General features: G+C 36.9%; 3 protein-coding genes across 4 annotated transcripts; 1 reads left to right on the top strand and 2 right to left on the bottom strand.

Annotated features, from left to right (window-relative positions):
- The first annotated feature begins 661 nt into the window (after positions 1 to 661).
- LOC125191388 (ABSCISIC ACID-INSENSITIVE 5-like protein 2) lies at positions 662 to 4318 on the top strand. The gene is made up of 4 exons (XM_048088941.2): positions 662 to 977; positions 1139 to 2061; positions 2147 to 2218; positions 4007 to 4318. Exons 2-4 carry the CDS (start codon positions 1297 to 1299, stop codon positions 4085 to 4087), a joined length of 918 nt encoding a protein of 305 aa, XP_047944898.1. The 5' UTR covers positions 662 to 977; positions 1139 to 1296; the 3' UTR covers positions 4088 to 4318.
- A 356-nt stretch (positions 4319 to 4674) lies between these two features.
- On the bottom strand, positions 4675 to 6503 carry LOC125187198 (RmlC-type cupin). The gene is made up of 3 exons (XM_048083741.2): positions 6012 to 6503; positions 5389 to 5513; positions 4675 to 5005 (listed from the first exon to the last, which is right to left on the bottom strand). The coding sequence occupies exons 1-3, from the start codon at positions 6406 to 6408 to the stop codon at positions 4799 to 4801; spliced, it is 729 nt and encodes a 242-aa protein (XP_047939698.2). The 5' UTR covers positions 6409 to 6503; the 3' UTR covers positions 4675 to 4798.
- Positions 6504 to 6754: 251 nt separating this feature from the next.
- On the bottom strand, positions 6755 to 11702 carry LOC148926882 (protein ZINC INDUCED FACILITATOR-LIKE 1-like). 2 transcript variants are annotated; one of them, XM_089058299.1, is made up of 18 exons: positions 11553 to 11702; positions 11340 to 11486; positions 10334 to 10374; positions 10164 to 10224; positions 9977 to 10079; positions 9760 to 9862; positions 9551 to 9604; positions 9380 to 9442; positions 9015 to 9064; positions 8851 to 8926; positions 8550 to 8759; positions 8104 to 8191; positions 7816 to 7901; positions 7627 to 7734; positions 7500 to 7544; positions 7319 to 7407; positions 7170 to 7213; positions 6755 to 7000 (listed from the first exon to the last, which is right to left on the bottom strand). In XM_089058299.1, exons 2-18 carry the CDS (start codon positions 11482 to 11484, stop codon positions 6867 to 6869), a joined length of 1500 nt encoding a protein of 499 aa, XP_088914425.1. In that variant the 5' UTR covers positions 11485 to 11486; positions 11553 to 11702; the 3' UTR covers positions 6755 to 6866. The 2 variants fall into 2 exon arrangements, with proteins under 2 accessions (XP_088914425.1, XP_088914424.1); XM_089058298.1 differs by lacking the exon at positions 11553 to 11702 and having other exon boundaries at positions 11340 to 11539.
- Positions 11703 to 13958: the final 2256 nt, after the last annotated feature.

Raw genomic sequence — 13958 nt, 5'->3', positions numbered from 1 at the left:
TAGATATCTTATTTTAGCACCATTCTCAATTCATAAACAATTAGTGCTAACTATTTTGTTTTGTATATTAATATTTATTTTAATATATTAAAAATTATTATTGACATTTTTAATATTGCAGTAGTACTTTTCATAAAAATCAAAGCTTGTTTGTAGTATAAGATTAACATATCATTTTCCTACATATATCAACGACCAATACGACGTGTAATAGAGTTAAAGGAATTTTTGTGTATAAGTGTATTATTTGAATATACTAATGAACCAGAAAATAAATAGAAGAAAAAAAGAATTCTATTCAGCAATCGTAATTCGTAGATGCTCGTTTTTATCTTTTTTTATGGAAACAATAAAAATTAGCATCATAAGACTAAGACATAGTGTATCAAGACAATAATTCTGCTTTAACAGAAATTGATTGAATTATCCAAATCTTGGCGGCCTCGATTTTCTGTTTTCGAAATAAAAACATTCTTATTGCTCAAAGACTCATAATCCCTCCCCCAACAAAAAGAAAAAACTTATTCTCAAGGCTGCTTACCTTTTAATCTTTTTCAGTTTTCATCCAACTAAACCCATCCAATTAAAAGATGGAATCTTTAATTTATTTATTGTCGAAAAAAAAGACTACTAGTAGTTAATGAGGATTTATAATTTATTATTACAACATTTGTTTATATTTATGACAGAAGTAAATCTATATTAAGTGCAGACATACTTCTCAGAATTAGCAAATAGCAATACTTATTTAATGCTTTGTTCCTTTTATTTATCTGTATGAATTTGCCCACTCATCATGGTATTTATTAGTTGTCCACATGTGATTCTTGATTTCCTAAGCACTCAGATTTTGAGCGCAGGTTCTTGTAGCATGGCTTCTAGGTTGCAGAGAATGTTGGAAGCTGACTGGAACCATGCCAGCTGAATTCTTGCTCTCGGAGCTACTTTCTCTCTCTTGGATGCTGGGATTTTTTCTGGTAAGATTTCTGCTTCGTTTCTCGTTTTTTTTTTCTGTAAAGGATTCATGCACTTTATTCGATTTGATTTCGGGAACCCAAAAAGATGTGATCTTTACTGCATTTCTACGATTGATGCTTTCTCGAATTTGATGGGTATCTCTGTTTTCCCTTTTTCGTAGATTCAGTGGTTTCAATTATTGCAAGGGCTTTAGGGAAGGAATTTGTTTCGTACTGCTAATTAAGGGGGTTTTAGGGTTTGTGTTTAGAGGTAGCTAAATTGTGTGTGTGTGAGTGAGTGAGAAAGAAAGAGAAGGGGCGACATAGACGAGGCAATTTGATGGTTGCTCAGAGAATGGGGTCTCAAGGGGGTGATGGCAACAGCACTATTGGGACCTTACTCCGAAACCCGGACCTAAAATCGAACCAATTGGCTAGGCAGGGCTCTTTGTACAGCCTCACTCTTGATGAGGTGCAGAATCATTTGGGGGAGCCCCTTGGCAGCATGAATCTTGATGAGCTTCTCAAGAGTGTGTTGACAGTGGAAGGTGCTGAGTATGGGCAATCTTTGCCTTTCCAGCCTCCATCAGGGTCGGGTTTGAACCGGCAGTCTAGTGTTACGATATCTAGGGATCTGAGCAAAAAAACTGTTGATGAGGTGTGGAAAGATATTCAGCTGGAGCAGAAAAGGAGCAGTCTTGATAGGAATTTCAATCTCGGAGAAATGACGTTGGAGGATTTCTTGGTTAAGGCCGGGGTTGATATGATTGGGTTACTTCAGCAAGATCAATGGACGAGTTACCCGATCTCTGGAGTTGCTCCTCAGCAGCAGCAGCAGCAGCAGCAAGGTATGATGCCGGTTTACATGCCGTGCCATGCAATCCAGCAGCCTATGCCTCTTGGTGGAAACTCTGTCTTGGACACTGCTTATCCGGAAACCCTGTTAATGTCATCTTCCCCACTGATGGGCACGTCTTCGGACACCCAAACAACAAGACGAAAGAGGGTTCCCTCAGATGATATAGCTGAGAAAGGTGTTGAAAGGCGGCAGAAGAGGATGATAAAGAACAGGGAATCTGCAGCACGTTCACGAGCTAGGAAGCAGGTGCTTTTTTTGTTGCAGTCAGTTTTTGGCTGTTAATTTTGATCCATTGGCTTTTATCTTATTTAAATCATTTATTGATGTGCAGGCCTACACCCATGAACTCGAAAACAAGATTTCATGCCTAGAGGAGGAGAATGAAATGCTCAAGAAACAACAGGTTGGCTTTACCCCTTTGCACTCAACACCCTTTTTTTAAGTGTAATTACTATAATTCATTACAGTTCCTTTCTTGCTAATTACACAGTTTCTCAGCTCACTGTCAACTCAAAGTAATTGGTAATGATGTTATAGTTTGACCCTTGTTTGCTACTAACTTTGTTGGCTTTAGATCTAGTGGGTGCAATATATTACACATTTGTTTTTTTTATATATTTTGAATAACATAAAATAAAAATAAAATAAAACAGGAAACTTTGAAGACTTGAAGTAGTGGATTCGTGATTTGCTCCCGCTGTCTGACTGTCTCCCCGCATTTTCAGTGTGTACCATCTGTAGCTGATGATTAGCACTTTTATGAATAGCTTCTACTGTGCTGGATTGTTGACTATGGTCATCTGAAATAATCGTAGATTTGTTAACTTAATTATATTTTTCTCTCATTTAAACATAAATTTTAATTCTATTTATGTGTCATTATAGTTTTCTGGTTTGATGGCCAAAAGAAAGGCAAAATTGACATATATAAATCTGATAAGAGAGCAGTGATATATTTACTGATATAAAATCTGAAATGCATCATAGATAATTGCTGATAGATATATGCAATCAGATACTCCCTCCATCCCTTATAAGTGTGCTGACTGCTGACACTCTTTTGGCATGGGTTTAAATAAACGTATGGTATGTTTGTGATAGTGGAAAATAGCCCCACATTTGTTTTAGGAGTATCGTATTTGATTGTAAATGATAACATTTGTTTTAGGAGTATTTATTTGATTGTAAATGATAACATTGGTTTTATAAGTATTGTATTTGATTGTAAATGATAGGTAAGTGTGTGGATCATGCTTGGTTTTAAAGTAATGAGTTGATACAATGAAAATCATATATAAGGGGGGGTAGTGGTGGGGTGGTTTCTAAAAGTGGAAAGTGCACACCTTTGAGGGACGAAGGGGGTAGTTGTAATTAAAGTTTCCTTCATATAATAGAATTTCCAGGGTACAAGATGATATAGTTAAATTGCCTCCCAACATTGATAGCTGAGCTGCTTAGGAATAAATGAAAATGATCACCTTAGGTAAAAGTAATCATTGTTCTGCTGGAAATTAGTAGTGTCTGTGATTTGCCATGCTGGATTTAGTTTACTAGTTTTACCTGCATATAGATTTTCCATACAAATTGGTGATTGCTTAATTTTGTATTTTCATCTTCCTGTTTGCTCAGACATTTCTTCACTTGGTAGTTGGTACTCGTTTCAACGGGTAATTCATATCCTTTACATTTTTATTCTGTTTGATGGCTATCATTAAATGATCTAGCTGTAGCAATTTCAACATTCCATTCTATTTGCTAGGATTTCAAGGAATGAATAATGTCCGTCTTCCTGTCTAAAACTGTACAAAAAATGTTGTCACCGGAAAAATTGGAATGTACAGTATATATTTATCCAGATGTGGAAGAAAGTGCCTCTGTTTTTGGTCATGTTATATTACTTCTTATCATATGAAAAGCCTTATTTAGACTTTTAAATCTCTACACTGTGACCTAAAGCTTCGTTTGTGCATTAACTGACCTTAAATCTTCGTATGTGCTTGGCATCAATGTTCTGATTTTCTTCTTCTTTGGTAATGTCACATCCCACTTTCTGAGCTAATTTTCGAGTGTTAAATTGGATTAGTTCTCTCGTCTCCATGAGAAAAGAATTCTTACTATCAAAATTTACTCTTATTCTTTATATCATGTTTTAAAACCATATGAGTACTCACTCTACTTATCTATCTTTCAGGAATGGGAGAAGGTGCTGCCGAGCATACCACCACCACAGCCGAAGTTTCAGCTGCGTCGAACAAGCTCTGCTCCCATGTGAAGATAATGTAGATTGCTCGCTCGCTTTTCTTCTTCTCTTATTTAGTTAAGATTAGCAGTGTTAGATGACAGACAGACAGCCTGAGGATATGGCCTCGGTCTCCATCTCGACCTCGATATCTGTGGCTTGAACATCCTCTGGCTGTCTTTGATGTACATTTTTATAGTACTACCAACCAACCTGCGATCATATGAAAAAGTAAAAACTTGTCATGTTTTGAGTTGTTCTTCATTGATGTTCCCATCACTCTTCTCAAGTGTGATTGTTGATGATAAGTATACCCAGTTTAGAATGCTAGTACTTATTTAAGTTGACCAAATTATTGTCTCCAGAATTTGTAACAATGGTTAGCCATGTTATTTTTTTTAGCCGTGGCTATTGCCGATTCTAATAATCTATTTCATTACGTAGTGGAAGATAATAAAATCCCAGCTCAAGGAGTAATTTCAAGAGCACAAGAATGCTGCAACAACATATCTTATTTGAATAATCTCACCTTGATATCTATCTTCATACACAGATATGACCAAAAAAACTGATTGTCGAAACACGGATGTATGTAGAGAGTGTGAAATGAACAACAAGTATAGCGACAGAAAAACTGTGTATTCACGCAGAGAATTGTATTGTTATCTTTCTACAAGGGTGTGTTGCTCCGTGAAGGAATGACTACAGGAGGAAGCAACTGCCCATCAAAACTAGAGAAAGAAACTAAATCAGATCTTTCCAAACACGATAATCAGTAGCTGAACCATTATAATTTACAACACTGTCCTGGCACCCTATGAAAAATGTGCTCCGAGTAGTATCTACATTAATCAAAGCATGTGCAGAGCCACTATGACTAGCAACAACCGCAACATCATCTATTCCAACAGTCACCTCAGAGTATCCTCTTGCCTGTTTTTCGTCTTCCAGCTGCAAATCAAACATCAAAGCTATTGATACCAGCCAGTCAAGACAACATCAGAGATAAACACCATCAAGCTCAAGTGACATTTCTGAATGATGTGTCACATGATTGGAAAGAAAAGCCTTTCAAAAGATAGTAAATGAGGTCGTGTTTCATCATTGCTGAGCAAACACATGTTTTTTAATTAGTGTATTTGCAATCTTCCCTATAAATTCATCCTAAATATTTGGGTGGCATACTAAAACTCACATTAGTTGGAGTCAAGACTGCTTACGACATAAAACGAGCTTCTAATCAGCCACTTGAAGTTCACACATTTTACAGTCTCAACGTCTAGAATCAATATGGTAAATCTTATGCAGATAGAATGTAACAAGGGAATGCATACCCTGAGCACAGTTTTAGCTCCCCATATCACAAATGTCTCATTGCAAGTGTGATGTCTATGGTTTCCTCTCAAGGTTCCAGGTCTGATCTCACCCAAATGAACGGAAGCACAAGAAACTGCTCCACCTGCAAGTACAGTCCACCTTATTGAGAAACGATACAACAAACTGGTGCATAAGAAGATAGAAAAAGTCACAAACAGAGCAGTACTCAAATCCAGGTCTCAACTTCAATACTTTATGACACTGATTTTACCATCAGTTGAATTTGCACAAATCTTGCAATGGAACAAAAGGGAAATTTTTCGAAGTATCATCAGCTGTTTTCCAAATTAGAGTGAGTTAGGTTCAATAGCAAAGAAGATCAAAGGCGCACCAATTTCCCAAATAAAAAAAAGGGGTGTAAAGCTGATATCAAATTGGTGTACAATAGGCATCAACAACAGTACCACGGGATTAAAGGAGGGAGAATGCTAAACATACACAAAAACATAGCATCTAAAAGTACCCAAAATCGCCCCAATGTGCTTTTTACACAAGCAAAATACCAAACAAAATTAACATAACTACTGCCACAATCAACATAACCACAACAAAACTCAAGAAGAATTGATCGGAAAAAGACCTGAAACGCCATAATCCAGAGCAGCTGAAATGGGATCGAGTATCCAGCCACGCTTATCCTTGGCCACCGGAGACGAAACCGAGGAGAATTTCACAAATTTCCCATTCAAATCCTTGAAGACACCACCGTTCTTGTCGTTTTTCATAGTATAAGGCGATTGGTGAAACGGTTGATGAGTGTGACGGTGCTGCAATCTGAGCGAAACCCATGCGAGAAGACAGAATATTGAGAGTAGAAACGGGAATGCGTGAGGCTTCTTGAGAAAAATCTTGAGCGAATTAAAGAAGGTGGACGCTGCTTGTGGGGTTTGGGGCTGGAACTGCGGAATCGTGTTCGGAATCGGGTCGGATATTGGGAGCGGATACGAGGAATACGACGGTCGTCTAGGGTTCGCCATTGATGTCGATAGGAGCTAAATTTCTCACTGAACTTTCATCTTTACTCTGCTACTGCTTTGTTTGCTTATGTTTATTTTGGTGAATGATTTGAGTGATGGGGACGTAATTGCCGATATTCCCCCTCTTTTGGGGGCTTTAAGCAAATACAGTGAAACTAACGGGGCCGAACTATTTGAAAAGACATTTTATTTGTTACGTGAAATAAATTTATGTAGAAAAATAAATTTAATGATATATCAATTCAATAATTTAGTTACGATTTATAAAATTAGTTCCACAAAAAATTTATTGCTTTTATATCGTTGCAAATTTTGTTAAATAATATACGAACCTGCCAAAAACTAATTATAGCGATATAGCTTTTCTATTCACAGTAAGATTATGGTTTTTCCATTAAGCTCAGCTACAATTTTAGAACAAATAAACTACTACTCCATAGAAGACGATGCTGTCCCGGTCAGCTCAAGAGACTTTCACGGTCACTGGCCGAACTTGAAAGTCCGTCGTCGGGCACGACGAGAAACGGACGGAAGGTCATAACGAGGCCGATGAACTCGACCACATTTAACATGAAGAAAACTAGGTGAACACCTGCAATGCAACAGCATAATTTAATGCCAATTGTCAAATGCTAAAAGTGGATAATTTCAGAGACCGTCTGATGGGCTAAACACCCGAATCAAGTAGTTTTTGGACCCGCCCGACGGATTATGACCCGTTACACTATCTTACACAAGAGTCCCCGTTACTCCGTTAGTACCTGGTAAGAAGTCTGCATCCAGACGGCCTTGAGCATAGGAGAGTCTGAAGAAGTTGAAGACACGAAAGTGATGTTATAACGTGTAAATTAAAGACAAAGCATGCGAAAAATCATGCCAACTCTATTGAGGAAATGGTGACGAAACTCACAGGGAGCCTCCTGCTGCAGGGCCGATTGCTTTACATAGAGACATGGCTGTCATGGATATGCCGTTTGCAGTTCCTCTTCGCTCTTTTGTCTGAAAAAAAGGAGATGTCAGATAGATTTGTATCAGTTTGATTTGTGGCCGTGTCTGAAACTGGAATTTGATAAGCGGAGAACGAGACCAACCACAGCTCTATTTTGAAGAACTAACAGGCCCGTCGTGATGGAAATCTGTATGTGTTAATCGTGAATTAGTGGAAAAATAGAGCAAAGTTGGTTGTAGTGTACTACATTGAAGACAAGGGGAACTCACAGCGAGTATGTTCTTCAGCATCGAAGCACAATTAAGCAGCAATAAGAGAATGAAACCCGATAAATTGGCTAAAAATGGGTAGGTTGTTAGCAATGGTATAGTAATGACCTGCAAAGAGATAAACGAGCAAGCAAGATGTTAGAAGGCCAAAAAAGATGGATTGGAGATACAAGTTTTAGGGAGGCGTACAGCTCCTATGCGAGAGACCATGACGGGTCCAAGAATCCTCTCGATCCAGGTATATACAGAGAGCTGAAAGACGAGCATACCAACCCCTGAATGATCAAAGAAACATCAAATTAGATACGTCAGAATTCAGTATGTAGTGGATTCATTAACAGGTGGAACCACTTAAACTAGTGGAACAAGGATTTCACCCGATAAGCAGCAAAAAAAATCACTCATTTCAAGGCACAGTCGTCAAAATGAAAAGACATATTGCAGAGGGGCGGCAGAGACTAAGGAGTAACTGTGTACCTGTTATGGAAAGAACTACACCAACATCTGCGGAGTCAAAATGCAATCCCCCGAGCCTCGTTGAGCTGACGGCCCACAAAGAGAATATCTGGGGAAGATAGAACAAATATGACCAAGTACATGAGCAGCAATAGATGACAGTTTATCTTATGACAAACTAATATATTTGGTGTTCCAAAAACCATTAAGAAAATTAGCATAAACTGGTGTTGCATTCTTGAAAAATTGTATGTTATCGAAGCCATGAGTCGTCTAGTTAATGATCTACTCAATAATATTGAAGGTTACATGGCGTGGAATGGTTCTATACGCAAAGAGTTTGTGTGATATCTACAAGACATATATGCAGTTTTTACAAACAAAATAAGATATATAGAACAGAGCGCATTAGATTATCATTATCATAAAATTTCGTAGAAAGGAAGAGAGCACAACCAAGAAAATACCTCACTATAGGCCATATCATGAAGCTGGAAAATGCAGTACACCATAATAGCAGACATCAAGGGCCAATCTCTTAAGAGGCTTTTCTGAGAGACTGTGGGTTTTGGCTCGTAAACTTCTACTTTACATGACTCAAAGGACTCATACATGTCGTCTTCTTCCATTGCAGCTTTCTGGGCTATGTTTTCTTTGTTATGAGCATGAATAGTTTCCTGCAATTATTCATTTTTGAGGGGGATGGGGGGCTGTTAGACTGCACAACACTAATGTACTTCAAACGTATGGCATATGAGAGAAACATACGGGAAGCCAGAGGCAGAGGATAGACGCCACCAAAGAAAAGGCTGAGATCACAAGACAAGGTAAAAAGTATGGAAACCTGACATCGATATTGATAACAATGTAGAATCAAGCTGAGCTTTGAAATAACATAGGCAAAAGGAAATGAATGGGTAAAATCGGCTTACCTTCCAAATATGGATTTTTGGGAAAAGATTTGTGGATATTTTTCTGCAGGCTAAATCATATATGTCAAAATAATTGATTTGTAAGAGATCCTTTGAATTAGTCTATAGACCTTGAAGATACAACAACGCAGAAAAGAGAAATTTGCGATCCAAAACTAAGTTGATGTTTGGTGAGCTCGAGACAGATTTTATGTTAAGTAGATACTCATGGAGTATTATTTACGTTACCATATGCAGCATGTCAGTCAAATTCGGACTACAAAAACTCAAAAAAAAAAGTGCAAACATAATCATTTTTATAGGTTATTCTTCCGTGCACCAATTCTGTGATCTGAAGTTTCTTGGAGTGTCGTGCGAGAAATTACCTGTGCAAGAAAACCTCCGACAGCAGGGCCGATGACCAAGCCTATACCCCAGGATGTGCTAATCTATAATGAGTATAAACAACAAAACAAAGCAACGTATCACATATCAGGATAAAATTGATAAGATCATGCAACGGGTAAAGCAAAAAGAAGAGGGGTGAAAAGCCTCACGACTGACATCCCCAAAGCTTGGTGCTCTTTACGACAAATTTCAGAAGCATATGCCTGAGTCAATTGGAAAATTGAAATGAAAAATTACTAGCAATTAAGAATTATTGATTTAAAAGCCAAGAAACATACTTCTGCATTGATGTGCATGTAAAATAGGAATGGAAAATATAGTAGTACTATATCACTAAGATGGTTTTGGAACGACATACCCTTAAAGGACCCAGTGTTCCACATAAACTTCCAAGAAGGAACCTTGTAATAATGGCCATCCAAAAGTTTACACTAACACCAAAAAGTGTATTGAATATAACCCTGAAAAAATATAAACAAGATAAATATAAGAGAAAATATGAAATGAAGGCATAATAAGGCCAATTGACACAAATATGAATCCATATGCAAATGATATATAAAGTGGACACTCACACTATAAATGTGCCAAACACTATGACTGGTTTCCGACCATATTTATCAGCTACAAGCCCCCAGAGAAGAGAAGTCAAAGCTCTCCCAAGCATGAAAGACGATCCTTCAAGAAATAACAGCCTCGTGCTAAATATCAACTATGACAATTATCTCGTACAGTATACAACCACACTGAAAAGAGACCAACCGACATATCCAGCATAGTAACTTATGTCTTCCTCCTTGTCTGCAATATGGAGATCTCTTACCTGCAGCAGGTCGGTAAGATAGTGTTTCATTTGCGAGACAACACACAAAATTGAGATGAGGGAAACAGGGTGTATAATACTTAGTTATACTTAAAATTGTGAAAATTACCATAAAATATAGGAAAGGGAAAAGAGAAGATATTGGCAGAGCTGTCAATGACAACATAAGATAGCATTAGAATCAGTAAACAAATTGTAACATCAACATCGTAAACGTGCATAAACTGTAAACAGCAGGTGAGGAAATATCAAACTAAACAAATTGGTAAAACAAGCTCATACTATCTGACAAGCCAGAGTTAACTCATGAACTTCACATTATGCTGCTGGCTAAGGCCATCTCCAACCCATCACATCAAATTTTCTGGAGCAAAAGTCAGTGCTTTTGTGAAAAAAAAATCAACGAAAATGGAAACCCATTTTACACTTAATATGTTCTTCATATTTCACCTTTGCTGTCTTATTTCTTCTAAAGATTGATAACGTTTTTTTGGAAGTATTCATTTAAATTATATTAAAATAATACCAAAAAGGGAACAAACAAATTGGAAAGAAGGTAGAAATTGACACTTCACTCAAAACTCTGTTAATAATGTTAGCAACAGATTTGAGGTAACTATTCAAGGAATAATAGCGGTGGTTGGAGTTAGCATTAACACAATGAATCATGTCCCCATCTGACCACGACTCGAAGTAAAACATCACACAAATTGAGTTACACTTGACTTGACTTCCGAAAAAGAGACAAATTGTTAGTTCTACTATTTATTATCAACACCTCAAGCATACTACTATTAACTTAATGAAATAATTAATAAAACGCAATGATTATGGTGTGGACGAACGAACACAAACTCCAGTTAATTTGGTTCACCAAATATAGCATCCACGCACACGAAGGCAACTCGAGGACTTGTCTAAATTTGCTAACAAACCAGTCAATTCGAGATAAACCCCACAAATCAAAACAACACTGCTCAAGAAAAATCAAGAGCAAAACTGCGAAAAATCGTCCAAAAATTAAATAATTTTCTCCATACCTAACCACAACACCAAGCCAGTAATTGTATATAACAGCAAAACTACACAAAATCGGCATTGCCACAGATTAATACCTGCGGCGAGAGTGATGAGCCAGACCAAAATCAAAAGCTTGAATGGAATTCGTGCATCAGAATCTTTGATTTGTTCAATCTGGCAGGCCGCGCAGGTGTCGTGGTAATCTGGTTTCTGTATCAGCGGTGCTGCATTTGGCGCCATTTCTGCGTCGACGGAGTGAAATTGGATTACATTTTCAGTGGGAAATAAATCGAGCTGAAGCAGCTTACCTGGCTTTTGTTTGTGTGTACAAGCTAGAGTGTTTTTCCACCATAGAAAGCGAGATTTGCAGCCATTCAACTTTCTGTATTAAAATGAGCACATGCCAGCTACACAGTACAAACTACAAAGTACTGTACCAACACACATTCCTCATTTTGTTATTCATGTATTCTACCTGCGTTTTTGGGGATACGCCGCGACAAGAAATTTATATTAAGAGCATCCGCAATGGTGCTTAGGCCAGCAAAAGGTCAACCATTCTCTTCTCTGCCATGTCAGCAACATTATAAAATTAGGTCAGCTATAGGCCAGCCGCAATAAAAATAATTCAAAATATACTACATTTACGGAATTAAAATTACGATTAAATTACGGAATTAAATTTACGAGACATATACGGGAAAATTCATTAATTTTATTTTTAAAAAAAAAGTACATTAACTAAAAATCAAAAAAATTACATAATAAAAAAAAATTCGGGCTTCCACACACGAGCCACCGCTCCACTCTACTCCTCACTAATTTATAAAAAAAATACATTAAAAAATGTTAGTATGCCTTGTATTGGGCTAGTTGTTGTTGTCCATCGCTAGATGTTGCTCTTGTACAGAAATTTAGAGATAGAGAAAATCGCGTTTATATAGTTTTTCAAAAATTAAAAAAAAAAGAAATTAAAAAAATTAAAAAAAAGAATTAAAAAAAAAATTAAAAAAAATTAAAAAATAGCGTTGGCCGATCGCTGGCCGATCGGGCCGCCACAATGGCGGCCAGCGCCCACCAATCGGCCAGCCCACGCCGATCGGCTTGCCGGTTAGCCGCTCGCCGCCTCCAATGGTTCGGCTAGCCGATCGGCCAGCGCGAAGAATCGGCTAGCCGGTCGCTAGCCGACCATTGCAGATGCTCTAATGCTAGTTATTCTGTTTGCAAGATTGTATCTCCAACTTAAATATGTAGTGCGTTTAGTTCATTAGATTGAGTTGTATAGTGTGTTTGATTCATTAGATTGAATCTAACAACTCAATTGAAGGTGAATAATTATGTGATAATTAGTTATAGTCAATCCATATTATTTTATCAATATGTCGAAGAGTATAATACAGTGGTTGATTTAGGTTACCATGAATTTTGATAGTATAAGATTTAGGTTACCATGAATTTTGATAGTATAAGATTTTACCAAGCTTTTAATTCACGCACAATTAAATCCAAAAATTATCAATTGACATAAGAGCACTCCCAATACTCTCCCTAAAAACTCTCTTATTTCTCCCTAACTCCTGCCACATCAGCGCCACATCAGCACCAAAATTTATCCCCAGTTTTTAGCCAACTTTTAGCCAACTGCTCCAATGGTTTCTCCCTAACTCAACATTTCATTTTTACATCATTACTAATTTAATTGTTTTATTTTTGTATATAATAAAGCTAGCTAATTTATAAGACAAGACAAATAATAGTAATAAAGTTCGTTGTATTAAACACGAGTAAAAAATTACAACGACGAAAATTTAAAAAAAATAGGGGGGAAATTATTTTAAACAAATTATTAAATTTTAAATTTATAGGGGGGGAAATTAAAAAAAAAAAAAAAACTATTTTTATCGCCGGATTATCGCCCACAATGGTCGGCAATAATCCGGCGAATTTTCGGGATTCGGCGTTAATTCGGTAGAATTAACGCCGGATTGTCGCCGATTCCTCCCCATTGCCGGCGAATTTTCGGGGATAATCGGCGATAAAACGCCGGATTTAACGCCGAGTGCATTGGGAGTGCTCTAAACTAGTTAGATCGATAGTGGCACTTCATAAAGTTACTCCATCTCTATTTTACGGGTTGGCTTATCTTATTCATAATAGTGATTATTCTGCTTTCTCATTTTGTAGTATCTTATCTTATTCATAAAAATAACCAAAATCATTTACCAAGTTAATTTCTTTTATTATCATGCGAATAAATACGCATTAAATACATAATTGTATATTTGAGTAGATATCTATGTGAGTAGATAATGGGCTTTCTATTGTAAACCAGACCATTAAATTCTTTGGAGCTTGACTCCAATTTTGACTAAATTTAATTTGTTGCCCAATGTGTTTCGGTCACTATTAATTGTGTTTGTGTTGTAATTTGGAGAATGAATTTTAATTCCTTTAAACTGGTTTATCATCTCTCAAAACATCGTTGTTTTAATCTAATCGCCATATATAGTAGAAGTAGAGTTCAGGCCTAGTTAAAAAACATTGAAAATTTGTGTATTTCTGCCAAAAGAACAATATAAAATTATGTATTATGAGATATATTCATATCTTTTATCTACAGAGGGAACATTTTTTTTGTCCATAAACTTTGCCAAAAGTATCATTTTAGTTCGTAAACTTTGAAAATATCATTTGAGATCTGCGAACTATGGGTT

Source organism: Salvia hispanica, chromosome 5 (genome assembly GCF_029641045.1).
Source record: "Salvia hispanica isolate PSC_SH4W2 chromosome 5, Shi_PSC_v1, whole genome shotgun sequence".
Classification (NCBI taxonomy): Eukaryota; Viridiplantae; Streptophyta; class Magnoliopsida; order Lamiales; family Lamiaceae; genus Salvia; species Salvia hispanica.
This window is presented reverse-complemented; position numbering and strand designations above follow the sequence as displayed.

What these genes read in the sequence shown, in the direction of transcription:
- LOC125191388 (XM_048088941.2), top strand. Translation starts at nt 1,297, where the DNA reads ATGGTTGCTCAGAGAATGGGGTCTCAAGGGGGTGATGGCAACAGCACT. An exon ending in GTTCACGAGCTAGGAAGCAG is followed by an intron (nt 2,062 to 2,146) that starts GTGCTTTTTTTG and finishes ATTGATGTGCAG; the next exon opens with GCCTACACCCATGAACTCGA. An exon ending in AAATGCTCAAGAAACAACAG is followed by an intron (nt 2,219 to 4,006) that starts GTTGGCTTTACC and finishes TCTATCTTTCAG; the next exon opens with GAATGGGAGAAGGTGCTGCC.
- LOC125187198 (XM_048083741.2), bottom strand. Translation starts at nt 6,408, where the DNA reads ATGGCGAACCCTAGACGACCGTCGTATTCCTCGTATCCGCTCCCAATA. An exon ending in TCTGGATTATGGCGTTTCAG is followed by an intron (nt 5,514 to 6,011) that starts GTCTTTTTCCGA and finishes CTGTACTTGCAG; the next exon opens with GTGGAGCAGTTTCTTGTGCT. An exon ending in GAGCTAAAACTGTGCTCAGG is followed by an intron (nt 5,006 to 5,388) that starts GTATGCATTCCC and finishes TTTGATTTGCAG; the next exon opens with CTGGAAGACGAAAAACAGGC.
- LOC148926882 (XM_089058299.1), bottom strand. Translation starts at nt 11,484, where the DNA reads ATGGCGCCAAATGCAGCACCGCTGATACAGAAACCAGATTACCACGAC. An exon ending in GTGTTTGGCACATTTATAGT is followed by an intron (nt 9,863 to 9,976) that starts GTGAGTGTCCAC and finishes ATATTTTTTCAG; the next exon opens with GGTTATATTCAATACACTTT. An exon ending in CAAAAATCCATATTTGGAAG is followed by an intron (nt 8,927 to 9,014) that starts GTAAGCCGATTT and finishes TATCGATGTCAG; the next exon opens with GTTTCCATACTTTTTACCTT.